This window comes from Phaethon aethereus (genome assembly GCF_964289735.1).
Source record: "Phaethon aethereus genome assembly, chromosome: 8".
Classification (NCBI taxonomy): Eukaryota; Metazoa; Chordata; class Aves; order Phaethontiformes; family Phaethontidae; genus Phaethon; species Phaethon aethereus.
The window spans coordinates 23295545-23322678 of record NC_138584.1 but is presented as its reverse complement, the minus strand read 5'-3'; the positions used below and the strand labels follow the sequence as shown (position 1 = coordinate 23322678).

At 40.8% G+C, this 27134-nt stretch overlaps 1 protein-coding gene across 1 annotated transcript in view; it reads right to left on the bottom strand.

Annotated features, from left to right (window-relative positions):
- Window positions 1-27134, bottom strand: part of PTPRF (protein tyrosine phosphatase receptor type F) — a gene marked incomplete at its 3' end in the record, with an annotated part of 252384 nt that overhangs the window by 181353 nt on the left and 43897 nt on the right. Inside the window, exons 2-3 of the mRNA XM_082002833.1 lie at window positions 17827-17972; window positions 14961-15102 (exon numbers count right to left, since the gene is read on the bottom strand). Of these exons, the coding sequence (XP_081858959.1) occupies window positions 14961-15102; window positions 17827-17972 (288 nt within the window). The remainder of the gene's footprint in view (window positions 1-14960; window positions 15103-17826; window positions 17973-27134) is intronic.

The following is a 27134-nucleotide window of genomic DNA, read 5'->3' as shown; positions in this document are numbered from 1 at the left end:
TTCAGATTCGTCAGATTCATTTTTCAGGCACAGAAAAACAACACTTGCCAGGCTTAGAATAGCAGCACTGATCTAAAGGACAACAGTGCTGCAATTTTTAAAAAAAATGTATACCATAAAAGAACAGGCTAAGTGATAAGAGAAGGCATTTCAATTCTATGCTTCAATGAATCTTAGTGACACAGTTGTTAGGACAGTGGAGAAGATGAGCTGTCAAGTTTTGTGACAACTTATGTTTCCAACAGTTTCGTTAAAGACACTGATTTTTTTTTTTTTTTTAATGGACACCTTTTATGTATTTGCCTTTGGTCAGATGAAGGGACCATAGCAGCATGGGACTAGACGGGACACCCCTGAGGTCTCTTGCCTTTCTGTATACAAAAGAGCAAGAAAAGATCAAAAGGACCAGTTCTGTCTGGCTCAGCTCCATTTATTTCTCAATTTACTTCAACATTGCTTATGACTTGCATAACTGACAAATAACATCTCACTTGTGTTAAGACAAAATGTTCCAAGAAAAAATGGGAAGTTGGCTTCAAACAAGTCTCAATGGGTTACTGTCACTTACTGTCCTTCATTTGCATCAAATAGCTCAAAATCTTGAACTGGGGAGCCTGAATATTAGGGCAGATCCACTGATCCAGGGCTGAATGTTAGTAAGGTGCCATTGCAGGGAGTGGAAAATTGCCTTGGTGCTCGACAGCTATTGAAATTTCCCTTTGCTGGGCAAAAGCCCTTAGTCAAGTCCGGAGATGAGGGATGTGCATGTTTCTGCTGCCAAAATCGATGTAAGGAAGACCTGGGTGCAGCCTTCCACAGTTGCGCAAAAAGGCCTTAGAGCTTTTTCCCCTCATCATAGTTCCTGAGGCAAGCTGCAAAGCACATCCTGCTGCTGGCCTACTTCACAAACATGGAAGATCTTGGAAGGATTATAAATAACAAATACAGGCTACTGCTACAAACTACGCAGAATCAAAGAGGCAACATTCAACAGATTATATCTGAATACAAAAGAGTACAAACTAATCTGAACACAAGGAATTTGGAAAAAAACCCCAAACCTTCTGAGACGTTGATGCCAGTTCCCTCCTAGTGTACGTCACAAAACCCCTCCTCAAGTTTCATCTTTTATCTAGTCTGACCCTGTGCAGCAACTCACCTGGACAAACAGCGGTTCTCCAGATGTATTCTCAGCTGCCACAGGAACAAGCAAAAACATATGCTTACCCTGCAAGATGTGAGACAGTCTTGGAAGATGGCAACTCAAAGGGCTCACAGCATTCATGCAATACTGTGACAGAGAAGGTAAGGCAACCCCAGGGTGCTGCCCAGCCTTGCTTCTACTGGATGAGGATGCACTGTTGCAAACAATATATGTTAGGTCACAACTAAACAGAAGAGCACTTTTTCATACAGAAGACATAGACCAAGGATGGTGCAATAAAGAGCTATTAAATCCAGTGTCCCTAATCATCATCATCATCCACTGTCCCTTCTAATACAAAGACTACAGGGCATCAAATGATATTAGCAATTAACAGGTATTTTTTCCACAGCTAAGCTGGGAAATATCTTGCTATGGGATATTATGCACACCAGAAGTTAAAGTTCAAAGAGTAACTAGATTCTTCTCTCACTCACAAAACCCACTATTTCTAGCTCAAAAATGCCAGAGATACACATCAGCAGAGACTAAAGCAGCATGTATTTGGAGGAATTGTAGCTACAACCATGCTTTGTCCTTACACACTTCCCTGGCATCCAGCACTGGTTCCTGGAAAAGACAGTGGGATAGACTGACCTTCGGTTTGAATCATTGCGTCTGTTTCTTAAGACAGTAAAATACAGTGTGAATTGCATTTCCGGAAGAGCACAGAAATAGCATGGAGAATTTCAAGATGAGCTACAAAAGGAAGCCAGGAGCTAGAAAATAGGCCATACAACACGGGGCTTACCGAGCTCAAACTGTTCCGCTTGTTGAGGAGAATTTACAGAAGCTTATGTGGGAAAAGGGATCTGAGAGAGACAGTGCAGAAAAGAGGGCTTACAGTCTCAGAAAGAGACAAATGGCCTGGATTAAAGTTGAGACTATACAGTTTCAACCCTGAAATTAAATATTAATTATCGGAATAAACTGACCAGTTAGTGCTGGACACACAGTTGTTTTGCACATTTTTGATAATATAGTATATAATTTCTTAAAGACATACTTTAATCTAGCTTTCAGAAATACCTGTATGGATGAAACAAAGATGCAAGTGGGAGATGCTAGACATGGACCCTCTTACCACAGAGCCTACAATCGAATTGGAAATGGATACAGAGCCAGGTACATTGGCTGGTGTGTGCTTGAACAGATGCAATCTACTCTCCCTGGGTACTCCTCAAAAGGCCTGAAGCAAGAGGAGTCTTATGGTTCGTCTGCACTAGAAAGTCGTATTACAGACAGAACATCATTACAAGGAAATGCATTAACTATACAACATGGGCATAACTTTACTAAGATTTAATAGTGTGCATAGTTTGCCTCATCAATGCAAAGCCATGCTCCATCAGACAGATAACTCCTTAGACTTCTGTTTTGATCAAATACCAGTCTCTAATAACGACCAGTCTGAATAACAGTTTGAATTAGGGGAAGAGGCTAGAGGTAGGTTTAACAATTTTTTTTACAGTGTTGCCACACATTGTTGAATTGCTGGTGCCAATCAGCCTGTAAGTCAATACACAAAGTTTTTGAGGTCTTTTGGGACCTGCTAGGATGAGAAGGTTTAGGTAAAACTGAATTGTTAGCATTAAGTTAGGAACCAAGTCAATGACACGTCAGTCAAACTTCAAAAATTAAGACTCAGAATCCTAAGCACATCAGAAAACCAGCAAATCCTGCTTTTGAGCCTGACATGTTCCTCATGACTCAGTGCAGGAAATAACCCCATCTGCTGTAAGCAAACACCAGGAGAAAGCATGTGACATTGAAAAAGGTGGCAGCCTGCAGAAAGAGAGGGGCATTGCAACTCGCACCCTGCAAAGCCAAGGTTGCTGGGAAAATCAAACCCAGCTATCTGAAATATGGATAAAAGTAACAAAGAAAGTACAAGGAGAACCAAAAGACATTCCCTCTGCCAGCCACAACAAATGGCTCAGTAATGCAAAATGTCAGTTGGCACTTGAAGCACAGTGGATGGCCAGACTGAAAGTGCATTTTGAAATCATTAACACATTGGGAACACACAGATGTGCAGTACAGCTACATCTGTGCATTGTAATTTCTACAGTAGTCACAACTTAATGAATCATCAGTTGTGACAAGATCAATGAACCGAACTGAACAACAAACTAAAGCTAGTAAATTCATGCCCAGAGCAAGAGCTAAGGGTTTATTTTATTATTTTTTTAGCACTTCTATAATTTTTAGTGTCTAATTAGCAAAAACATGAATCTCCAGAATCCTTTTCTCTCTCCCCGCCCCCCACGAAAGTCCTACTGCAAAAGATAAAGATTTTATTCATGTTTGCTAAATTCAAGTCTAGATACTACTCATCTGATCAGCAATTTCTTCCTCAGGACTATGAGTGCATGGAAGGCAGAAGTTATGTTAGGACATGTGCTGCATGCCAATCAGGTGGAATCTGATTAAGCCTACCCCCTTTAGGCAAAACAACTATCTTTTTTTTCATGTGGCCACATTATTCCTACAGGCAAAGCACCAGCTACGGTTCTCTGCAATGCTACTTTTTGAAGGGACAAATTCATATCCAAATCAAGCAACCAAATCATTTATTTGTAAAGATCACACACTGAGTTTCCCCCGGCCTCAACCAATTCAACAACTTCAATGCTGGGTTCACTGATGACACATCTACTGGCATAATCTAGCCAGGTTTCACATCAGCAATATTCTTACAGGAAAAAAGCTGTCCTAATTAATCTCCCGGCAGGAGGCTGAAGACAACACCCAATCTTCTTACAGAGAATGGTCCATGCAAGCAAGGGCACTCCCTGCTGACCTCTTCACTCTTCCAGGTGAACCATTTTGATGGCTACCATATGTAGGTTTTCAGTGGCTTGCTATTTGCTATTTGGTTCAGCTGAACTCTTGTCTTCCTTCCAGACAGGCTCCAAGGGACAGCAAGCTCTCTGCTTTGCCCGACTTGTTTGTTGCACATTAGGCATGGAGCTCCACCTGGAAGGCAACTCCTCGAATTGTTGCACTGCTGGCATGCACAACTCTTCCCTGCTGGGACTTGAAGTGAAGGAGATGCAGGCTCACTTTAAAAGGTTCATTCTGTTCCTCCTCCTGACCTTCTTTGTCTGCCCTTCTTTATACCGGATATTCTGTCATCTTGGAGTATGCATTCCCCAATTCATTAACTTCCCCTGCAACAGCTTTTGTTAATACCACCCTGTGTGCAGTTCATGCATTCTTCATCAATACGTTTATGATTTCTGTTCTCTCTCCAAGGACTTTCTTGTCACTGGGACCAACTGTGGCATTGTCCAAATCAAAGAGATCTAGAAAAGTAAATCCCGGTATTGCCTTGCTTGTAAACAAAGCACCACTTTGGAGCTGTAGTACCAAAAAGCAAGACTATGTTCTTAAGGTCTCCAACAGGTTAATGTTTCCAGTGCCTTTCCAGTGGTCTCAAAGTAGCTAAAACGTCGTAACGCCAGTTCTGTCATGTGTAGCACTTTGTGCAGCTAGTTTTATTTAAAACATTCTGCATCCTGTGCCGACAGGCACTCTTACCACAGGGAAATTCCCCCCAGTCCCAGGTTGGAACAGCAACACAACAGTCAACATTTGTGCACTGGATAAAGTTATAGCTCTGACTGCTATTTAGACTTCTCCGCTCAACTCATACACCAAGAACTTGGAAAGGTTTCACCCAGGTTGGACCCTTGTGATAAAAGGATTGAAGGAACAGAGCACAGGATTATTACGACAGATGAATACGTTGCAGTGTTTTCCCATGGCATCATCCAACATGCCTCATCAAGGCGCTAGACGATCTTGAAAAGACAGATCTTATTATACTTCACACCCACTGGTTTTCCTTAGGATAAAGGATTTGAAAGAGCTATTCTGGAGCTCTAGGCAGAAAGAATCTGAGCAGGTGAGTGTGCCAGAAAGAGTCACTACTTTATTATCCAACTGAAATATCCACAGGAATAAACAGCTGTTAGAAAACTCTCAAAAAAAGTTGTTTTGCTACTACATTATGAAGAGTCTCTGGGCTTCCGAGACAGCAAGTGGAATGCATGTATTTCAGATCATCTCTATACCAAACATATTTTAGTCACTAACAGCTCAAGTAACAAATTAACAATGAACGGTCACAATAATTACTTCCCTGCGTCTAAAATTAGGGCAAATTATTCCTTTTGCTCATTATCTGGGCACTGCATTTTAATAAGCATCACAAATGTAGGGCCTTCCTGACATCAGACTCTATAAAAACAATACGAGATCAACAAGAGATCCAGAAGGACAACTAGATGTGAGACTTGTGAATAAGCATGATGCACAGAAACCAGCTGTCAGAATAATCAATATTACAGGTCTTTAATACAAAGCCAGCTTTGTTTTGTATAGTCAACATCTCAGAGCAAGATGAAAAGGTGGCCCATCAGCAGCAATTATGTGATTTTCCCTTTTCTGCAGGAGAGGAAGTTAAAGTACTTGTGAAATGTTCTTCTCCACAGGTACAGTAAGCAACACATGACATATACTACTCCCTACATGGACAACCTCTCTTCTGAACAGCTGTTATTGCTACAGATTTATTAGCATGTATTGATATTCCAGTTTCACATTTTTCTGGCTTTCATTTTAAAAGTGATTTCTCCAAGAATGATTTAATCGGGGCTGTGATTTTTTTTTAAAGTGAGAGTAAGAAGATAAGGCACAGAACATAAGCCCAAGATGACCGTATAGAAACTTTCTTGCATGCAGAGATTTATGCTTTCGTAACTGTAAGCACTGCAGTCCCTACAGTCATGGTTATCACATTCTGTTCTCTTCATGATCCATTTTCCATTTAAGAACTTACTCTCCAGTTCTATTAAGTGGATATGTTCTCCCACTTCTGCAGAAGTTACAGAAGATCACTGTGGTGCTACGTCTTCTTAAATACCTGTGTTAAGTCATGGCATACCAGTAAATGACAACAGGGCACTAAGCTTTGAGCAAAGAGCCTCTCAAGTTATGAGCAGATACAGAAGATAATTTACCAAAGTAGTTAAGGACTCAGAATGCCTTTTCAGGACATCTTGCCATGTTGCTCTTGCCCTTCCCTTTTTCCTTGGAATGAAAGCAGATAATCCATATGGCATTATCAAGCAATGTTTCCCATTAATTTCCAGTAGTTCAAACAATGAGCTACTAACTCTTTCAGAAGGCTATTCCACAACCTAACAGTCTTCAAAGACTCTACAAAATACATACCAGCAACTAACTTTATTAGTCAGCAGGAGATATCAGCAGGACTGACATACAAGCTAGAGAGTGCACATCTGTCAATAACAGGTTGTTTACAGACACTTCTCAGAGTGAGGCATCTTGAAAGAGATCCAGCAATAAGAAAGGTCTTTTGAAACATCTGATGGTAAAGATCTATTATTTTAGCTTCTGATGGTCACCAGTAGATGTTAAATCTGGCAAGGTTTACAGTTACAGTTACTCAAATTATCTAAAGGAACTAAGTTCTTGTTTGCCTGTTACAGATGAATTAAATACATCTCCATTAAAGTGTCTTTTATAATAAGAAACTGATTAAGTTATAATTGTGGGTTTTCATGTCTTTTTTTTTTTTTCTTCTCTGAAAGACCTCTAGATCCATGTATACAAAATGCGTTAATAGAAGTATTTTCTTCTGACTGCCAGTCCTCCAAACTCAAATTATTATCTGAGAGTCATCACTGGGTCCAGCCTCAGCCTAGTTATTATCAGGTGAACACTTTGAGAGCCAAATCAGGGCTCTCTGACACCTAATCAACTCCACTCCTTTGTTCACTTTTTTTTTTTATTAGTAGGGTAACAATGGTCTCTATCAACAAGTTCCTCAAATACCAGTTTTGAAATGACTAGATGCATTAACAACCTCTGCACAAAGGGTGGCTATTAAATTGACAGCGTTGTGGAGGTGCTGTAAATAAGGAGGACAGTGAAAAAAATCAAGGAAGAAAAGCCAAATCACCTTAAGTGACTGGGATAATAGAAACAAACATAACAAATACTAAGAATTTTTGATATAAGCCTGGCACATATTGCTTGGAAACAAGAAGAGAGAAGACAAACACAGGTCCATTAGAGAAACACAGAAAAGTTATGCTAGCCAGTGACCAACTTAATGAAAAAAACAACTATGACCCTAGCATACACCTGATGGTATATCTCCCAAAATCCATGGCTCAATCAGTACTTTTGAAAAGACACTTGCAAGGCTCCTTGTGTATACATCTTTAGTTTGGTGTGTTAAAAAATAAAGTACCTGAAATCAAACAGGAACAGGTGCAGAGTAGGACTACTAAGACAAGAAGAATAGAAAAGAAGATTGGCAGACCGTCCATGAAACAATGTAGGGATTTTACTGCAAGGGGAGGCTTACTTGGCCACTTTCTGGTACAGATTAAGCTATCAGCTAGCACACATGTCAATCTAAAGACCCACATTTTCCCAACAAATATATTTACTTCAAGATTTACAATCTGTTACATTATACCTATTTTATTCTTGACTTCTCTTCCTCTGTCGTATCTAGTCCAAAAAGCTTATGGGAAACGCATCTCCTCCTTGGCAGCCTTCACTTTGTTGCTCCACTCTCCTGCCCTTTTTAGACTACCACTCTTTTTAGCCTAGGCCTGAGCCAAGGTTTCTGCCCCGGTTTATTGCCTACTGACACCACCAAAATGCCAGCCCTGTCTAAGCTTTCAGACATTGCTGTGGCCACAGGGGTCAGGAATGCCAGCCCTTCTGCAGTGACATGAAAGGCAGCGCTGGTGGTTGCTGCCTCCCAGCTGGGAATGATGATCTTTTCCAACGGAGAGTCAAAACAGGTTAGTTTAAACCACAGACGATTTAATCTAACCTGTCTGATTTCAAACTGGAACAGAGACACAGAAGCAGTCATCTGGCCATCCCTGGACTCAGCTGGGAGACAGCAACCCACAGAGATGCCTCCCCAACAAGACAGGAACCTGCCTGCGTGAGCACATCTCTGCCAGAGAGTTAAACTAATCTGTTTGTGCCTCATTTACCTATTGGAATAGGCTGAATATTTTTTATAGCAGAGCAGCAGTAGAACAGCCTGACACACTTTCCATGACAATCTCCCAGGAAGCTGTAAGATAGCATAGAGTGAGAAGCAACCCGTCTCTACACCCTGAGCCCAGGAAAAGAGAGAAAATAATGCCCAGGGCTCAATTATCAATTTTCATAACAGACGGAAGTTACTAGTAGGTTGCCACAATGCTCTGAATGAGCATCCACATTTTGGAGTATCTTCACAAGGGATTTGAGAAATGGAGTAAGTAGAAAGGAGACAACTGTTATTGGCGACAAAAATTCATAGCTGAACATGTTTTTCAGTACCAAAGCCAGCACTTATAAACTGCTGAATAAACTTGGAAGAAATCAATTGTGTGAGACAGGGACCTCTGAAAAGTCTTTTTACAGGATATAACTGCACACTTACTACTACAACTGCACACTTACATCTTCAAACTACCTAGTACTTGACAATACAAGCCCTGCGTTAGAGCTTTTGTAGAATTCTGTAGAATATAGTTCCTCCTTGTTTGTTTGACACCTAAAGCTCACTTGTTTTTATCTGGGAAGTCCTTGCTGAATAGCAGGTGCTGCTTCTGGGTGTTGCAATATCATTGATGCCATTAGCTGGCTGATAAGAACATGACAACATCCCATCCTGTTACAGATGTAATCTCATAGGACCTCATTTGAGAGGCAATATGCACAAAGAGCCACTTGCTGTAAAAGAAAAATGTTCTCAAGATTAAGAGGTCAGTACCTTTTCAGACACAATGTTTTATGGGAGTGCACAACTCCAAAGGGTTCAGCTTGGCATTAACTATGTGATATTTCATACAAAACTTTTCAAAGGTTGTATTTCTTGCTTCATAAACTTGTGGAATGAACCTGGATGTTAACCTTAGTGCATGGCAGTCCTCTGATGGAACTTGCTATCACGGACACATTATATGGTTATGTTCCATTAGTTAATCATTTAAACAGAGATAAGAAATGGAAATTATGGCATTTGGGTCTGAGACGTTCTAAAGATCTGCTGACTCTCCTGTTTGGAGGACAGACCAACAACACTTAAAACTTTTCTCATCTGAGAAAATTACTTTTTTGTCTCATTCAGAGCCAAGCAAGCCTTTCTTGTTAAATATTAAAAAAACCCCAAACTATAAACGTAACATTAATGTTCTTATTTAATCCAATCCTTGAAAGTAAATAAATAAAATTAAGAGAATGGGTTTCACATCTGGACTGAGATGTCAGGTGCCCTATAGATACCAAAAATTAAACAGCTGAAACAGTTCTTCAGATACTATGGAAGGTACTGACAGCATGGGACATAATGGTGGTTCAAGTGAAACAGTCTCTCTAGATTTTCTTGGTCTAATTGAAACAGATTGCCAATTCTGCTCAATCCTCTGTGTGCTATGGGGCCAAGAGACCACCTCTTTCCTCCTGAAGCTTCAGGATTCTTCTAGTCACTATTCAATACCTGAGAAATGACAAGAGTTCTTAGCAGGATGACAGGTCTCCTCAATTGCCTTACCAGACTTATACCAGGCAACCTGCTGTTGCAATACACCCTTTCCTTATGAACAGTGTTTACACCTTAATAGCATCAGTCCACGTGAGCTGGGATTTACATTCTTCCAGGTGACAACCTAAGCTTCTCAATGAGGCCACCATGAGTAATTGGCTTAAAGTTTTCCTTTTTAACAAGCATGGGGCATGCCACAATCTAACGCAAAGCAAACGCACTCAGGCTTCTACATTTTTGTCTCTGCATCAGTGTGTTTTAGGACATTTCCATAACCAGTGAAGCACATGGAGGCTAGTATGCTGCAGCCCTTGGAAATGCAATAGTTACGGAGGTCCGTTAACTGCCTGCCTCATGCAGAAAGAAAGTACTATTTGGATTGCTTGTGTAGAGAGCAAAGAACAGGAATAGGACCTCTGCCATCACAGCAGTCCCAGGGAGAGACCAAATGAAGTCCGAACAGTTCATGAACGTGAAACAGAGAGGAAAGACCTGTCTTCTTCTGAACAGAGACATGAAGGGAGTACTACCAATCCCAGGAGCAGCAGTGTACAGGGAGCCTTAATTCCTTTACGCAATCAGAATGAGCACATCCAAATGGATTCAATTTCCCTTCTATAATTGTTTCAATTTTATAACACATTGCTAGAAATTCTTCCTGGCAAAAAGATGCAAAAGCAATGAACACAAACATGAGCCAAAGTACAATGATTCGACTGATCCTTTTGTAACTAACAAAACATAAACAAGGATTAAACATAGCTAACTTCTGTTTACTATTCCAATGACAAAATTACTTTTAGAGGAGTGTTTACAAAAAGGGCATATTGTTTCAGGCCTTCCGAGATCTAGCTCTCTGCAGAAATCATTTGTAACAGTCAAATGTTTATCATTTACAGCATTTCAAACAGGGTAACCCCAGGAACTGGAATGCAGCTGGCAGATGGTGAAAGAAATTAAGCTCATGACATGGTTCAGTAAACAGCAAATTACGGTAAGGTGGAGGTGCTTCCCACTCTGGGCCAATTGCTGCACTTGGGAACTTTCTAGGGCTCCACTGAAACACACCAAAACTTCCCCAGCTTCTGTCAGCACAAAGCCAGACAGTAAAACTTAACTTGCTAGGTTACCTTGAGACTGAAGCCCAGTGTGCAAGCAACCCCTTCCCAGCCCTGCCGTCTGTCCTCTTTAGCAGGAGCTGATCTCCTGCGGAGCCTGGCAGCACTCTCCAGGCAGGTAACTACACGCCACATGATTAGGAGTCTGGGATAGGGGCATAGGGGATTTGCATAGATCTGTGCTGAAAATGGAAACTGGAGATGGTATTTTCATTTAACCTACTTAAAAACAAAGGGAAATGAAACTCTGAATATGTTCAGTTCACTTGGATGTGACTGTATCCTCTGGGTTACAAGGGAGTGAAAAAAGACAGCTTGCAGAGCATTAAGGGACCAGTTATGATTAAATAGTTTCCCAATTCACGAAATCAAAACCTGTAATCACATGTCCAAGCTGGAAAGGCCTGGGAGAAGGGACTGATAATATACTTTATATTTGAGCCTCCTTCCTCTCCCAAAGAATCAATATACTCCTCCCTGTCCCTTGAAGACTTTTTTTGCACTGCTATTCCCTATCTTCCTGTTGGGTGGAGACTGCTGGAAACCACAGACTGAAGGTATACTTTGGTGTACAGGCAACTAGAGACAAACATTGTTATCATCACCTTTCCTAATACAGCCACAATGCTGAGCGCACAAGGAGTCCCGTGGAAGGACAAACACTCCTGCAATCAGCCTGCTGCCACGTTCTTCCATGCTGGCGTCCTTCCTACTCATATTTCATATAATCTCCGTATTTAAAAAGCTCTGTGATTCTCAACATCACCACTGAATAATATATTTATTAATTTGTTAGTGCCACTAACTGTCCCCGAGGCTTTTCTTGGGAATGTGTGTCAGCTTATTGATTCTAGCCCTCCCCATCCTGCACTGCCTTCCTCCTGTGCCAGGCAGGCAGGAACATACTTCTGTGCTGCTTCAGGTCATAATTGGAAAAAAGATAGAAATGTTCAATATGACTCATACATAATTCAGCTTATCAGCTCCCCAGGAGAAATGAGAAGAGAAGGTATACGCACGTCTATTTTTCCTACTATCAACAGGAGAAATAATTTCCAGTTACACTAAGTACACGTAGTTTGGTCACAACAGGATTTGCAGTTAGAAGGGAAAAAAGGAGAGACATGGGAGCAGAGAATGAAAGGATAGCAGGGAACTGAACTGTTAAAAGAGATACACTTATGTGAGAGTTCCCGATTCCTCCAGGAGACTGGACTCTTGCTTCTCTCTTAATATTCAGAATGGAATACGTTAGCAATTAGAAAGGATTATCTGCCTCTGATCTGTAAAACATCGCAGAAATCTAAATAAAGCAAAGCTCCAGATTAGTTAGCTACAAAGACATCTAATAACAGCCTGCTAAACCCTGACTGTGACTTCTGGATTTAATGTTAAGGCCTGTGTTCTAAAGAGCAAATTGTGAAGAAGCATTAAAACTTATTGTTATAAAGGAATTTTAATGTAAAAATCAATACGCGCTGTGTATTTAGCAGCATGTAACTATGAGGACGTCTATGATAGAGCTTTGTCATGCACCAGGGACAACCACATTAGTCAAATTCTTGAAAGGAAGCGTAGAACGTCTGCATCATTCAAACTGCCACCTGAGAGCAATTACAGAAATTATTTTAACCCCAGAAGCAGAGGGAAAATCCAATCCTAGTTGACAGTCTTGAGGGTATCAAGGGTTCCACATGAAATGTGTCATTTTCAAATACCTCTGCAAAATTCATGTTAGGAAAGTGATGGCATAACAGAGAGGTGGGGCACTTACCACTATTTTGTGGAGGCCATTGAGACTAAACACAACCACAACCAGGGCACTGAGCTGCAATATCCACTTTGCCAACATGTAAGCAAACAAAGGAATATTAATAATAAAATAATTCACACTCTCAAAATGCAGAAACAGCATAATCTAAGGCAGACAACACAGAACAGTAAGATAGCATGACTGAAAAAAATACAGACCTGTCCACAGAAAGACTCATAAAAGAGAAATATAAAATGTTTTTTCTTAAATACAGATACAGCACAACAGAACTCGTCTTCTTCGTCAGTTAAGCCAACATAAGAGGTACATGTAGCTCTTCATCCTCTGTAATCAAGCTCACAACTCTATATGCATGAGCACATACAAACTGTTATACAGCAAACATTTCTTAATTTTGCCCATTACGAGAGTGCCCAGCAAGGGGTCGATACTCTTCAGTTAGAGAGGAAAACGCAGCCCCTCAGCCTGCAGATTGTTTTTGACCTTATGGGATCATGTTAAACTAGCATTACTCCTGATTAAAGGAAGTTTCCAACAGAAAAGCAGGCTCTGTGCCTGACTGGTAGTGACTTTCGCTTCTGTGGCTCTTAAATTGTATGCACACATGTCTTCCTGTCTCTGGTGTTTCCTAACATTCCCTATTTATGTGGTGGTCTGCAAGTTTTACCTCATCAGGAAATTATCGGGAGCGCTACAGAGCTAAGGAATACTGCTGTGCTCCTTTATGCAATGCATCTCTCCATGGGCCTTTGAACATTTAACACAGAGCAAATAAATTATTAGAGTGTGTGTGCATGTGCATACATAACCAAGATACATAAAGGCAACTGCAACCAAAGGAAACAGGAATGTGTTGGGAACAGTTGGGTATTCAAGTATCTAGTATCACAGAAATACAGTTGCACGAAGCATTTAAATGCAGATCCGCATGTAAACTGTTGAAAGAGGTCCACTGAGCTTTATGCACTCACATAGATGGCTGCCAAGGCAAGAAGTAACAAAAAGGACCTGATTCCCCCCCTCCAGTAATTGTCAAATCTATAGCACCTGTTATCCCATTCTTAATAATACTACTACTGAAGAGCAAGCTGATCCTTTCAGATGCCCCACCTCCAGAAACAAGATACACAATCACATCAAGTACTGAATGATTCCCATCACCACAGTGTCTGAGCACATTACAGTTGTTTAATGTATTCTTTGTCACAGAGCAGAGAGGAAATATGATTACGCTATAAACGGGAATGGGAGAACAAGGGACAATAGGTAACTTGTACTGTAGGGTGGGCACGCTCACCATTGGGGTTAGCCAGTCTCTGCTGGTTCAAGATCATACAACAATAAACACCTCCCAGTCTAGTTTTTCATTACTCAAAAGTTGCTACTTTTGAGCATCAATCCATATAGACCAAGCAATTTGCCTAAGCCTTTTCCTGCTTGTCTTAGTAAATGCAAGGGGGGGGGGGGGGGGGGGGAAATCCATTCAGCCAAATGCCCCGGATTTGTAACATCTCAGTATATTTACAAAATCCTATATACAAACAAATACTACAACACATTGATGTGCTGAAAAAAACTCACATTTCCTTAAAAGCAGATAATAATTCTGACAATCTAATATAAAAAAATCATCAACTGTTCACAAGCCTTTTATATCTAATACAAATCTTCCACAAAACATTCCATTTAGAAGAAACAACATAGCAAACAAAATAAAACCTGCTCATATAGCAGACAAGGATCAAAATATATTCTTTAACAGGAGAAAGAGAATAACAAATTGTGACTACGGTGGAAAGTAAACCCAGCTAAATTCCGTATCAAATTCAAAATCTGAAGAGTAACCTGAAAATCTATTCAAGAACTGTGCCAATTTAATCCAGAAGGTGCAGCAACACGGATTAAGTTTCTGACTGTCAGATACAATTCTTAGATGCCCTGAAGATGGGTATTATACCAAAGCAGACAGATAAGAAAAGTATACAAATGCCTTTTTAGCTAGCCCTCCAAGTTAGAAATGACACACCTCAGACGCTGTAACTAAAATACTTTAAAGAAAGTTCAGAATCTGCAATCTTTTCATGATTGTCTGAAAAATGTTAGCCTTTATCACTAAGAGGAAATTATAGCAAATGATAGAGGATGAACACTGCTTTTCCAAATCAAGCTAGAATATCACCGTGTCATTTAAAACCACCACACCAACATATAGCTACCAAAGTTAAAGCCATGTCTTCTGCCACTTAAGGCATGAAAAAACTTCCCACTTACCTTCTAACACTGTTAATTTGGCACTCGTGTTTATCTCTCCAACACTATTGGTTGCTGTGCACTCATAGATAGCTTCATCTCGATGAACACGCAGGGGCTGTATCCGCAGAACTGATCCTGATCCATCATCAAACTCAATAACCTTTAACAATGAAAAGAAAGCACTTCTTTACTGGTACCTTCTGCAACAAAAACTGGAAGTCAAAACAATCCAGGGGTTAAAAAACAAACCCCAAACCCAACCAAGCCCTGTAAGCTATAAAATACCATGCAATTAGTCAAGTGTTCCAAGTCCAGAAATGCAAAAATTTCAGAGTCAAGAACATATTTGTCCTCTGAGGAGGCCAGAACAAATGAAGATCCAGTGAGGTTCTTTATGAATCAATTACGGTTGACAAATTATCAACCTGGTAATAAAGATGTGAATCTGATGATTTAAAACATCTGAGCTATATTTGCACTAATGGTTTTAGTAATCACACTGATAGCAATTTAGTGCCAACTTTCACCTTGATGGAAGAGTAGAATGATATACTCCTGTGGGATTACCAGGAAAATAGTAACAAAACTAGAATAAAACCTTGAGCACCTACAGCGCATGCTAACCGCAGCAGAAAGTGAGGGTTTTTAATGTCCGTCAGCACTGGGTACTTTGCAACTCTGGCATAATCAACAATGATGTAATTACCATTCCTTCCCCAGCATAATAAATTAAGTCCTTAATAAATCATTGCCTTTCCATCCATCCTGCTAAGCTGTAATATGCATTACTTTAACTTCTACATGGAAGAAAGAGGTATTTGTTAGTTTGCAGCTGGATCAGTAGAAGCTATTCCTTAATAGCAAGGCTGTGAAGGCACAGCCTCAGGCCACTGTTAATGCCAAAGTCATCCTTCTCCTATTACTGAGCAGAGCAAAAGTTGGAAATATTAACTCTACCGCAGATGGTGACAGCATGAGGGAAAGGCACAAGCCCTGCTCCCATCATGTGGCAACTGCAGGGGCAGATGAAGAGACTAAGCTATACTTTGTTCCAGAAACATGTATGTCAGCCTCGGACCTGCATTACCCCCATGCAAAACCTTTACCTTATTTTCAAGAGCCCTGTTTAGCAGTGCTTCTCACAGCAAACACCAAATGAGTGAAAACAGAAAGGAGAAAAATAATGTGCACCACAAGACTCTACAGTGACAGGAAAAATAGTAAGAAATCAAAAGGTAACCAAAAATCTGTTATTCCTCATGCTGGAAGGAGTAGTCCTTTTGTTCTAAGTAATAGAAACAGCTTGCAAAAGCCCCTCATTTGGGGTCAGCTAGCAGCAGACAGGACAGAGAAATGTGACCATCACCATAGTACATTTTAAAGAATTACAATATATGTTTTTAAATACTCAATTTTAAATTAATTACAAAACCCTCACAAAATGCTAAACTTTCTATAACCTTTACACAGGATAGGGCTACTGCCAAATTTTAAAACAAGACTAAATCAGACGCAGAGATTTATTCACTTCAGTGAGAAGAACTGAAAAACTAAGAGATGGAACAGCAGAAAAACTCTTTTGTGTCCTTACTATCCTTCGAACAAACACTCTGTGTGAGAGGAAGGGAGCTACAACTACTACTACAACTACTATGTGACAGACTGAGACCAGAAATGCTGTTCATTTGCTAACGACTGATACCTCTTGTGTAATAACTCAGCATGTGTACATCAGATTTGTTTGGGGTTTTTTCATTTCAACAGAATTCCAATTTTCCTCCAAATAAAGACTAGCTTAGTAATGAGTTATCTAGGAAAATAAGAAGGATATCATTCACCATCTCCTCACACAATAAAAATACCTCAACTATGTAACAAGACTGATGTGAATAAAGGTATGAATTTGGATGTATAAATGCATATAATATACCATGTCCCTCTGGGGGGGTATCTTACACAATAAGTACCAAATTCACTATAAGGTTATATTTACTTACAAATCAGAACATTTAAATGATTACTGTACAACAAAACTTAACCTTTATAAGGGAAAAATAACAATGTAAAACAAGATTAAAATTGATTACTTTGATTAAAGTTTTCTTCTCACATACAAAATCATGATTAAAATTGGTGACTTGAATCAATCTATTCTGCGCAGCAAAGTCATCTTGTGCTCCAGTCAGAAAAGCAAAAACATCAAAGACAGGGGATTAAAGGAAAGGCAGAATGGTAGAAGGGTCACATTTCCAAGGGCAGTTTTAGAGAAAAGAACCCAACTCCAAAACAGGAAAGTGGAGAAAAAGGTGGAGAAAGTCAGTGAAAATGTGTTTGCTATTTAAAATATGAATGAAGTTGGACCCTTTCCAAAAGCATTTCTGATACCTGCTCTTCCCTCTTCCTTTCACTCAGTCTTTAGTTCACAGGGAAGTCAAATCACCCCTCAAGATGACTTCACCATTCCCCTTCCAAGTGCATTTTGTGGGAGGGATGGCAGCAGCCATCACTTAGAAAGCCTTCAGATAGTATTTTGGCATCCCACTTTTGAATTTCACTGAGGACAGCAGGCCAAGGAGGTGCTTTATCAATTTTCACAATGAAAACAGAAAATTACTGCTAGATCCAACTGTTATCTGCCACCCAATTCAGTGTAAGCTCCAGTCTCCCATATGAAGAAGGATCTCCTACGTATGTGTTTCCAGTGTCATGTTGAAAGTACACCACCTGCTCTATAGATTGTATTGCTGCAGGGAAGGAAACTTAGTTTACTCTAAAGGTATTGTAATGATGCACAGATACCTGGGTTCAATGACAATTATTGTGTAACTAAGACCTCCAAGCATTAGGCCAATTACCAAATTTTTATTTTATTTCTTGTAATTACCTCAAACCGCTGAGAACTGACTTTCTTCCCCTTCTTCATCCATGTGATACGAGGTTTGGGCTCTCCTATTGCCTGACACACGAAAGAGGCCACTCCTCCAGAAATCCCAATCTGATCTTCAGGAGCTTTCATAAACGTTGGCTTGCCTGGAAAAATAACCAAATCACCCCCATGAAGACAGAACATCAGATAAGCAAGGAACGTGTCATGTTCATCTAAATCATATGATAATTGGTGCCCCTACTACAAATCCAGGTTGAATGGCCTCGGCCACACAAATTCAGCGCAGACTGCAGCACGACAAGCGCAGTTTCTGCTTGCGTACCTTTTTTCCCCTGAAATGAATAAAGTCCATCTGGCTTGCCTGTAAGTAAGGGCAATAGAGGGCTCCCCCCAGCCCCTGGGCATTCAATCAGGTATATGACAATTTAGGACCATTTTTACGGTTTATTTTTTTAATAAATGAATTTTTGCAGGTTTATAACATGGTCATAGCACTGGAAATTACAGAACAGCTGACACACCAAACCTACAAAATGTACCATACGTTGACATTAGTTTTCCTGAAAGCTGTTAAGACATTCATCAAAATTAACAGATGCAGTTTTAAGTATACAACTAACAAGCTTTAATTTCATTTCAGATGTGGATTGACATAAAAATCCTACAGTCTATAAGTATCTGGAAAGCTGCACAGGCTGGCCTATGCTTGGTAAGAGACTAATCACTAAAAGTGAAAGTCAGCAAAGAAACCAAAGTGACATTCACAGGCCTGAAAGACTCAGCAAAAATGAAAAAAAGTGTATCACATAACATTTTAATAATCAATAAAAGAAGTTTCATTAAAAGTGTTGTGTCTTCTGGCGGTACATGACAGACGTGGATGGATAAAACTAAGCATCCAGGTTGAAAGTTTTTTTTTTTTTCCCCCCTGCACTCACTGTACAAGAGAATTTTGCAATATATGATCCAAAGGTCGTTTCTGAAACACTGCCTTGTCCAAGTAAGAAGTGTTTGATGATCTCCTATCCCTATAAAGCATTAAAACATTTTAACTCCACAGAGGGAGTTAACAGAGTCCACCCATTATGTCATTCAGTGCACAGGTCACACTAAGGCCACGTTTCAAATACAATTCTGATCGACCACCTCAAAGATGAACCTGACCTATAAATGGGGCAGAGACAGTTGCTGGGATGTGAAAGGAGTCAGAAGAGAAACCTGTTCAACCCCAAGACAGGGAACCAACATCCCCAGAGGAGGTTCTGCATCTTCTCATTCTGCACACGTCCAGGAGTATGTCCTTGAGGGAAAGGGGGTGGGCATCTGTAAGCCCAGGTGGTTTAAAGACTAAGCTTTTGATGAACTGAGCCCTCAGTTCCCCCATTCTAGGAGGGATACAGATTCAGCGAACCCAAAAGACAATCTTAAAATGCATTTTCCTAACATACAAGAAATTAAAATGCTAAGGGTTCACTTGCAAGTTACAGCTAAGCCAGTGTGGCAGCTTGCAGCTACTGAAGAGGGCAGGGGCCTTGCTCCGTCCCTCGTCCCACTCACCTCCCCTCCCTGCCTCCAGCCACCGGCACCCGCACCCTCACAGGTAGTGCCAGGCTCACCAGAGCCTCTGTGGAACAGATTCAGACCCCTAACCTGTCAGAAAGCCACCGTTTTTTTCTTCTTTTCCAAGCAGGGTATAGTGGCCCAGGGCAGGATCAGACAGAGCGGGGGGGCACTGGAAGATGGCGGCTCTCCCCCGCCTCAGCAGCTGCAAGCTGGCACCTGCCACCTGAAGCTGCAGAGTGCAACTTCACCCTTAAACAGCGATCTCTGAAGATTTTACTAAAACTGCAGGACCCTCCTTAGTCCCAGTTTTGCCTTCTGGTTTAGCCCACGTGAACTACTTACACAGACCCCCACCATCCCGACAGCGTGGCACAGGGTGACAACACGCACAGCAGCTCAACCAAGTGACATACTCCAGCTGCTGCTTTTAACAAAGCCCAGAGGCCAGGCTCTGCCCTACTCCAAGGTGTGTGGACCAGACCAGTGAGAGTGCCGAGGGCCCGGCGTGCTCCTTGCTTCACAGGCACACCACCACTGTCTGTATGGGGTGTAGGTGCCGGGGCGGTGGCGGGGGGGGAGCTGCAGAGGGGTCTCTGTGAGGAGAGACATCAGGGCTGCCCCATCCACAACCAGTTCCACAACGGCCTGACACCAGGGCACAGCAAGCTCATCATGGCAGTGCCTCTGTGGTAACAGGTTTAAGAAGGGGCAAAATGTCTCACAGTGTTGAGGAGTGAGGCAAAAAGTATGAGAAACAGCTCTGTGAGCGCCCAGGTCAAAATGAGAGGAGGAGCTCTGGATGCCTGAGCAGGGACTCCCCTGCAGCCCATGAAGACACTGCTGTGGAGCAGGTATTTCCCTACAGCCAGCAGCTGGGTGGTCATCTGGCAGCCTGCCAAGGTCAACCCACCACAGCTTCAGAGTGAAGGACAAGGTCAGACCAGTTAGCACCACATGGAGAAGCAACCACCAGCTGAGGATGCGCATAGCAGAGGGGCTGCTGGCACACTACTCCTGAGGCAGCAGGACAGCAGACCTCTCCACAACTTGCAACATCAGGTGCCCACTGAGGACAGCGGTCATGTGCTCGGGACACCCACCAACCGCCCAGGTGGACCACAGGCACCAGGCGACACGCCAACCCTGAGCCCAGGTGATCTCGAGGTTGCAGCTGAGACACTAAGCTGCAGGCCTGGACCTCTATGACTGCTGCATGCTCAGCTTTATTTGCAAAAGGTCTTTGCAGAGAATGGATCCACCAAGGTCAGCACTGTCCGTACAGACATGGATACGCATGCTCTGTCCTCAGCAACCTTATGAAGGAACATCACAGACCTGACCACAGAAATTCATCACACACAGTTGTACTGAGTTTTGCCATCCTTTGTGAAGGAAGCCCCGAGGACTATGCAAACAAAATAGCTCAAAACCCAGAAAATGCCTTTTATGACATAATGGCTGCTGTCTGCAGTCTTTGGCACATTGTCCTGACATGAACAGCAAGCAATTATTAAATGTGCTTGCCTAACTGATGCTGATTTCACATATTTACTCATCCATAATCATGTCTATTTCTACTTAGTTTATATTTACATATATCTGTGTTTATTCACCTCTCATCTATCTCAGTGAAATGTTAATTTACTGTTCAGGCTGCTAGTGATTGCAATGTGATTGACTGTTTCGTTATGCAGTGTGCCAAGCTGATGTCTTGTATTGCATTTTGGCAGTTGATTTGTTCTTTTGATTTTCTGTTATTTACTCTGTGATCTTAGTAAAATAGTGTAAATTTTTCAAATGACAAATACAACAGAATCCAAAAAACTTTTGTCCTTGAAGAATACAGTGCAATTGTATCTCTCACTGTACACCTACTCCCCAGCTCATACACTGAGGACTTACTTTTGTACATTAAAAAAAAAAAAAAAAAATCAATACTATTAAAAACCAGAACAAAAGGAAACTGAATGTTCACAGGCAGTAAAACCTAAAAAAACCCTGCTGCCTTGTTCAGCTTGAATTTACATTGTTGTAATGAATCTTCTTCCCCTGCACATTTAATTGAGCAACGCTGATTTCTGGAAACCATCTAAATCCACTGAGACTGGTCACAAAAGTATACTCCTATATAAACCAAATTCTCACGCAGTCTGGGAAAGGGTATTTCTACAAAGGCATTTTAAACGTTTGTGTGCCCTAAAGTTTTGAAATGGAAGGAAAGTACTAATTAAGCAAACCTAAATTCCTATGTCCTGTTCCCAGGACAACAGAGTCGGGCATGGGCATACATATTTTTATACTGATTGGTAACCTGTTACAGCAAATCCCAAAACTTATCTCAGTGAGAGCTAACAGAAGTATGACAGATCATCCATGAAAACCTTGGTGTCTGTGGAAAATGCATGTTAAGTGGACTAGACTACCTCCACACCTCCCCTCCAACCAACATCTCTATAATCCTACTGCCCGGAGGCAGATGCCATGGGACACATCACTAGTTACCTCCAAAGGGCAGAAGTAACAACCACTAGGCACAGGGCCAGGTGATGGTCCAAGCAGTCTTTTTTAACCTGTTTTGAGTGTTTGCACTCTTAGGCTAGCCCTAGAAACAGAACTAGAAAAAAATAAGGATGTACTGAAAATACAGTATTTAACCAGTAACCTAGTCATCCTTCTCTTTTCCCCCTCTTAAATTCAAAACGACCAGAGTCTCCACAGAAGATTATGCACATGCCAAGTTTGAAGTTAACTATTTGTGGTTCAGACAAACTACAAATAAATACAAGGAACTGAAACATTTTTCACAGTGAAATCCTGCCTTTTCCCCAATGACCAAAGGAACTGGCAAAGCTGAAAATTTTTTAATTGAAAGTTTAAAAAAGAAAAAAAAAGTGATCAGATTCCAAAGACAAATCTGTGAAATATCAGCGAGAGAGAGAACTTCCCAAGCAAGCCTTGGGTGACAGCAGGAGAGGTGCTGGATGGCTGGGTGCCCATCACACCCACCTTCGCTTGCTCTACTCCATGGAGTAACAACTCCACACTGGTGTATTTGTCATTCGATAACTCCAAGTCCAGCCTTTCCCTCCCTGGTCTCTCTGCTCAGAGTCAGATCCCTGGAGCACATTCAGTCCTCGCCCTCTAAACTAATTCTTGCTCCTCACTTCATAACCAAGTTCCCACTACACTGGGGGTGGAAATTACTACTATCATCACTTCTATTCACTCATAAGCTTCAGGCAGGAGAATGGGAAACTTTCACCTTCTTGGCTGAAATTTTCCCTGTTTGCTCTTTGCTCAAAATGAAGTTATTCTAGAGAGCTTATGGGAACAACACAGTTCTGAGGAGGAAGACCATGAAAAATGGAGTATTTTCTTACAAGAGAAAGAAACAGGCTTCGAATTATTTGGCTAGGGGCTGAAAAATAACAACTTGCTCAGCCATGCTCTCCATTGAGAAAATTTTTTTTTTTCCCCCCAGAAGAAAAGGACTTTCCTTTCACAGTTGATAGTGTTGAAAAAGTCACTTGCTGAGCAAGCACAGATTCCTGATAATTCTATAAAGTGAATCACAAGGAGGGCCTCATGGTGTGGAAGAGATGCTAGCAGAGATTTTGGCACACGAGTCTACTTCACTACACTAGAAAACAGCGGAAAACTCATGCCAAGTCCTGGTCTGAGCTAGGGTTTGTGATGCTTTCAGAAGAAATGCTCCCTTGAATTCTATTTTAAGAGTTCCACAAGAACATGGGTACAGAAAGCTAGAGAGGGAAGTACAAGCAGACAAGTTAGGTATGCACGCATCAGTAAGGCTGTTGTCTGCCCTCCCCAGCAAAAGCAAATGTGACGGGTTTGGGAGAGGAACGTGAAGCCCTCAAAGGCAGAATCTCTGGTTTACTGGAGAGCCACTGGCAGCCTTCCTGCAGGGCAGCTCAGAGTGGGAGACAGCCAACCATGAAGAGGCGTCTCCCTCACCCGTATTTTATACGTACAATCACTGTTCTCTGCTATTCTGGACAATTTGCTTGTTTAAACAATTGTTATAAACCAGAAAACCATCTCAGCAGCTATTTTAAAATTTGCCCTACCAAACATTTGTAGCAGAGTAGTAACATTTTGATTTGCTTTTTCACGTTTTTCTTTCTTTACCACAGCAGTTCAAAGTCACACCATCACATGTGTGATGTGCAGCTTCCCAGCAAACCCGAAGGACCTTCCCAGGGAGAAAAGTCTCTTTTGCTAGATTTCCACCACGGCACAGAGGTGTAGCCTCCCTCTAACTTGGCAAGGTGTCTTTTCTGTGAACCATGGCCTTTGAGAAGTAACATGTGATCTGCATTACCTGACTTGAATACCAACCGGAGCCGTGAAAAATTATGCTGGGTCATGTATATTTAGCACAGGTCCTTGTATTTTGCTACGCATTAAGCACACACCAGTCACATAAAAGACGCTTCCTTTTGTAAGAGCCAAAAAATTTCAAGTGGCTGAAACATAATACATAACATAAATATGCTTCATATACCTAAGTATGAACTTGTTTTATTTCAGAGACCCATCATTAGATGGTTTCTTAAAATAAACAGGAAAATTAAATTGAATCCTGATGCTTTTTCAGTATTTAGCACCCACGTCAAAAATTTCATCCAAAAATTTAAATTCAGAAACTGGCAATCATACTGCTGCTCCTGTTCTTGTGGATGCTATTTTTCCAAAGAGTTGCACACAGGTTTGAGAAAAATGAATTATTAAACACATGTCTGCAATTAAGTGTTCTATGAACACTCACCTGCTGTGAGAGGATTTTAAGGAAAAATATCTCTGTCCTCATGCTACAAGTGCCCACTGTTCTAAATAGAAATGCAGCCAAAAATAAGACCAGCGTTGTAAGTGAGGGGAGCTCGTATTTTATCTGAAAGCTTTAATGACTTGGACTAAATTAGGGTAGAAAGTAGTTGCCTTTGTGGAGGGAAAAGTTACAGTTGTGATAGGAGATGAACTAGATAAGCACATACAATAGGCATACATGGGTAACCTTATTTAAGTGCCTGGGCTAAATGAATTAAAAGAAGTTACTGACACAAGCAGGAAAAGATCATAATGGGAATAGTTCTTGAATCTGGAAATCATGAAATTCAGGTTTAAATCCCTGCCTTTAACCTTCTCTGTCACATAATGCCAAGGCACAACCGTGCCTCAGCTTCCACTGTAAAACTTGCCTGCTGTTCTCAGATGGCTGCTGTCAGGACGAATACACAAAAAATGATGATGTGGCTGAGTTGTTATAACACTAGGAAGAAACCAAGAATGACACATGTTCACAACTGACTTTGAAGTGGAAATAAAGTGGTCTAGAAGATGGAGATGGCCTATTCTTATATATACAGCATGGGTATTTCTCCATTTCCTTTATGATCTTGGATGATTGATACCTGTGCATGGATGGATGCCTGCTGGACGGATACTCTGGTGAAACCTACTCTATGATTTCTCTCCTAAGCGTCTGCTGCAGGGCAGGAGGCAAGCCAGTGGGCTCTCCAGCTATCCTTATGTTTAATATCCTCATGTTTTCCTTTCAATATGCCCACCATCGTTTAAAGTGGTTCCTGTCTCTTTGTGATGGTTAGGAATAATGTTTGACAAAACACAATTTTTCAAACTTGCACTTTTAATTGTTGTATAATTTACAAGTAGGAAGAGCCTGTTTGAGCCTTGTAATAACATTTCTTTAACAGCTTACTAAAGCATCAGTGGGTCTCAGTGATCAAAATGCTAATTCATTCCTTACTTCTCCTGTTTCGTCTTTATTTCACTAAGATGACAGCACTTTGTAAATGAAACTTTTGTCCTTTATTGCTTGGTGCAAGGCACTCATTAAATAAATGCAAATGGGGGGGGGAGTGCATGCTCAGATACATACTTAATTTTCTTTTTACCCAGTGAATGGATCATAATCCTTTCTCCCATCCACTTTAAAAAACACTTAACTGCATCCAAATCACAGAAAATGGCATTCCAAATTCAACACATTCCTTAGATTGCTCTGAATTACAGGTTACCTAATGTTACCTGCACATCCTCCTCTCTTGTTTTATCATCTTATTATTATTAGGTTTTAATGCTTAAGAGATTCCCAACAGCTAGGAAAAATGATTCTGCTATTTCAATCCAATTTTAGGGGTTGAGTTTTCCAGCTTCAAGTGTGGCTGTCCATGATAATCAAATCTACAAATATTATCTCAAAGCAAGTTGCATTTCTCCGCACCTTCATCTCCTGACTTCCATAAAGTTACTCATAGATACCTTTTGAGTTCGCACAAAATGAAAGCAAATAAAGTGAATGATTAATATATGAAACTCTACGAAGATGATCTTTTCACATGTTCAATGACCTCTGTAACTTTCAGTATAAAAATTATATTACAAAAATAATAAAAGCAGTCATCCAGCATAGACTGTGATTTTCCCTAAACACTAGCAGGAAATAGAGTGAACTAAGATGCAAGGTATTCATTTCAGCAGGAGAGACCACTGTGATTTGTTTATATGTAGAAAGTTTAATTGAGGAGAATGCAAGGGTACATGTTAGGTCAAATGTACAATTTTATCAGTATTTACAATGACTTAAACTCAAACTCGTATAATCTTTGATTCCTGCTTCTTCACAGCCTCAGCAAACAGGTGCTGCTCACAATTTCTAAAGGCTCTTTTTTCACTCTAAGTCCAGTCTGAAGGCAAAGCCTTGGATGGGACTGAGGTGTGTCTGCAGACACAGAGGTGGGAATCTTCACACCCAAACTGGCATTTTCAAGCCCTCTATTCCTTTTTGCTAATACAGGATTTATACTTATTAAAGTGTAAATATAATATTACCATATTTGTATTACTACGTATGATATAAAACGTTAAATAGTATTTAAGTCAAAATTGAATATTTTAAAATTTCTTCTTAAAGAAACACCGTAAAACCTCATGTGTCCTGTGTACTTCTAGTCACTGTATAACTGGATGGTTATACATAAACCAACCCTGCACCAGTAGAAACTGGGCATCCACTGGTAAATCCTGATGTTTGGAGAAACCTTCTTATTCCTCAGAAATGTGGGTTAAAAATCATTAGTTGACTCAAGTGTTAAGGCCACAATTCCTGGATATTAATAAAGTACAGCAACAGCCTGTCATCATAGTATTGCACTTCAGTAAATTTCTAATTCTGTCTCTTTATGAATCATGGAAATTGCTGAAAGAGTTTAAACGGCTAAAAATAACTGACATGATACTGAAACAGAATTGTCTCCGGCAACCATCACACACGGATGCTGTGCAAGTCACTCACAGCAGCGCTGAACATTTTGGGTGCTGATTTATTTGCAGAGAGAGTTTCAGGCAGGCAACTTAGAACTTAACACAACAGGGAGGTGCTTTCTCTTCATATCATATCTACAGGGTGCCTACAGATTTGGCACACAGGGTGGCAAATTTTCTCCGTTGTTTTTCAAGGCTGTTGTAATTGCAATGTCTTTTTCAAAGTGCCTGGCTGGCTATCAGTGTCAGCTGCTTTACATCTTTGTTAGAAAATCCCTAACTCTGGCTAATCCCTGTGCTGTGATTGACTCTTGTCCACGGGTTTTTTTAAGTTTTTTGTGTGCCGGGGAAGGAGGGGAAAAAAAAAAAAATCAACCTCTCTACTACGACACCATTCTTACAATTGCTTCCAATAACTGAAATAACATGTAACTAGA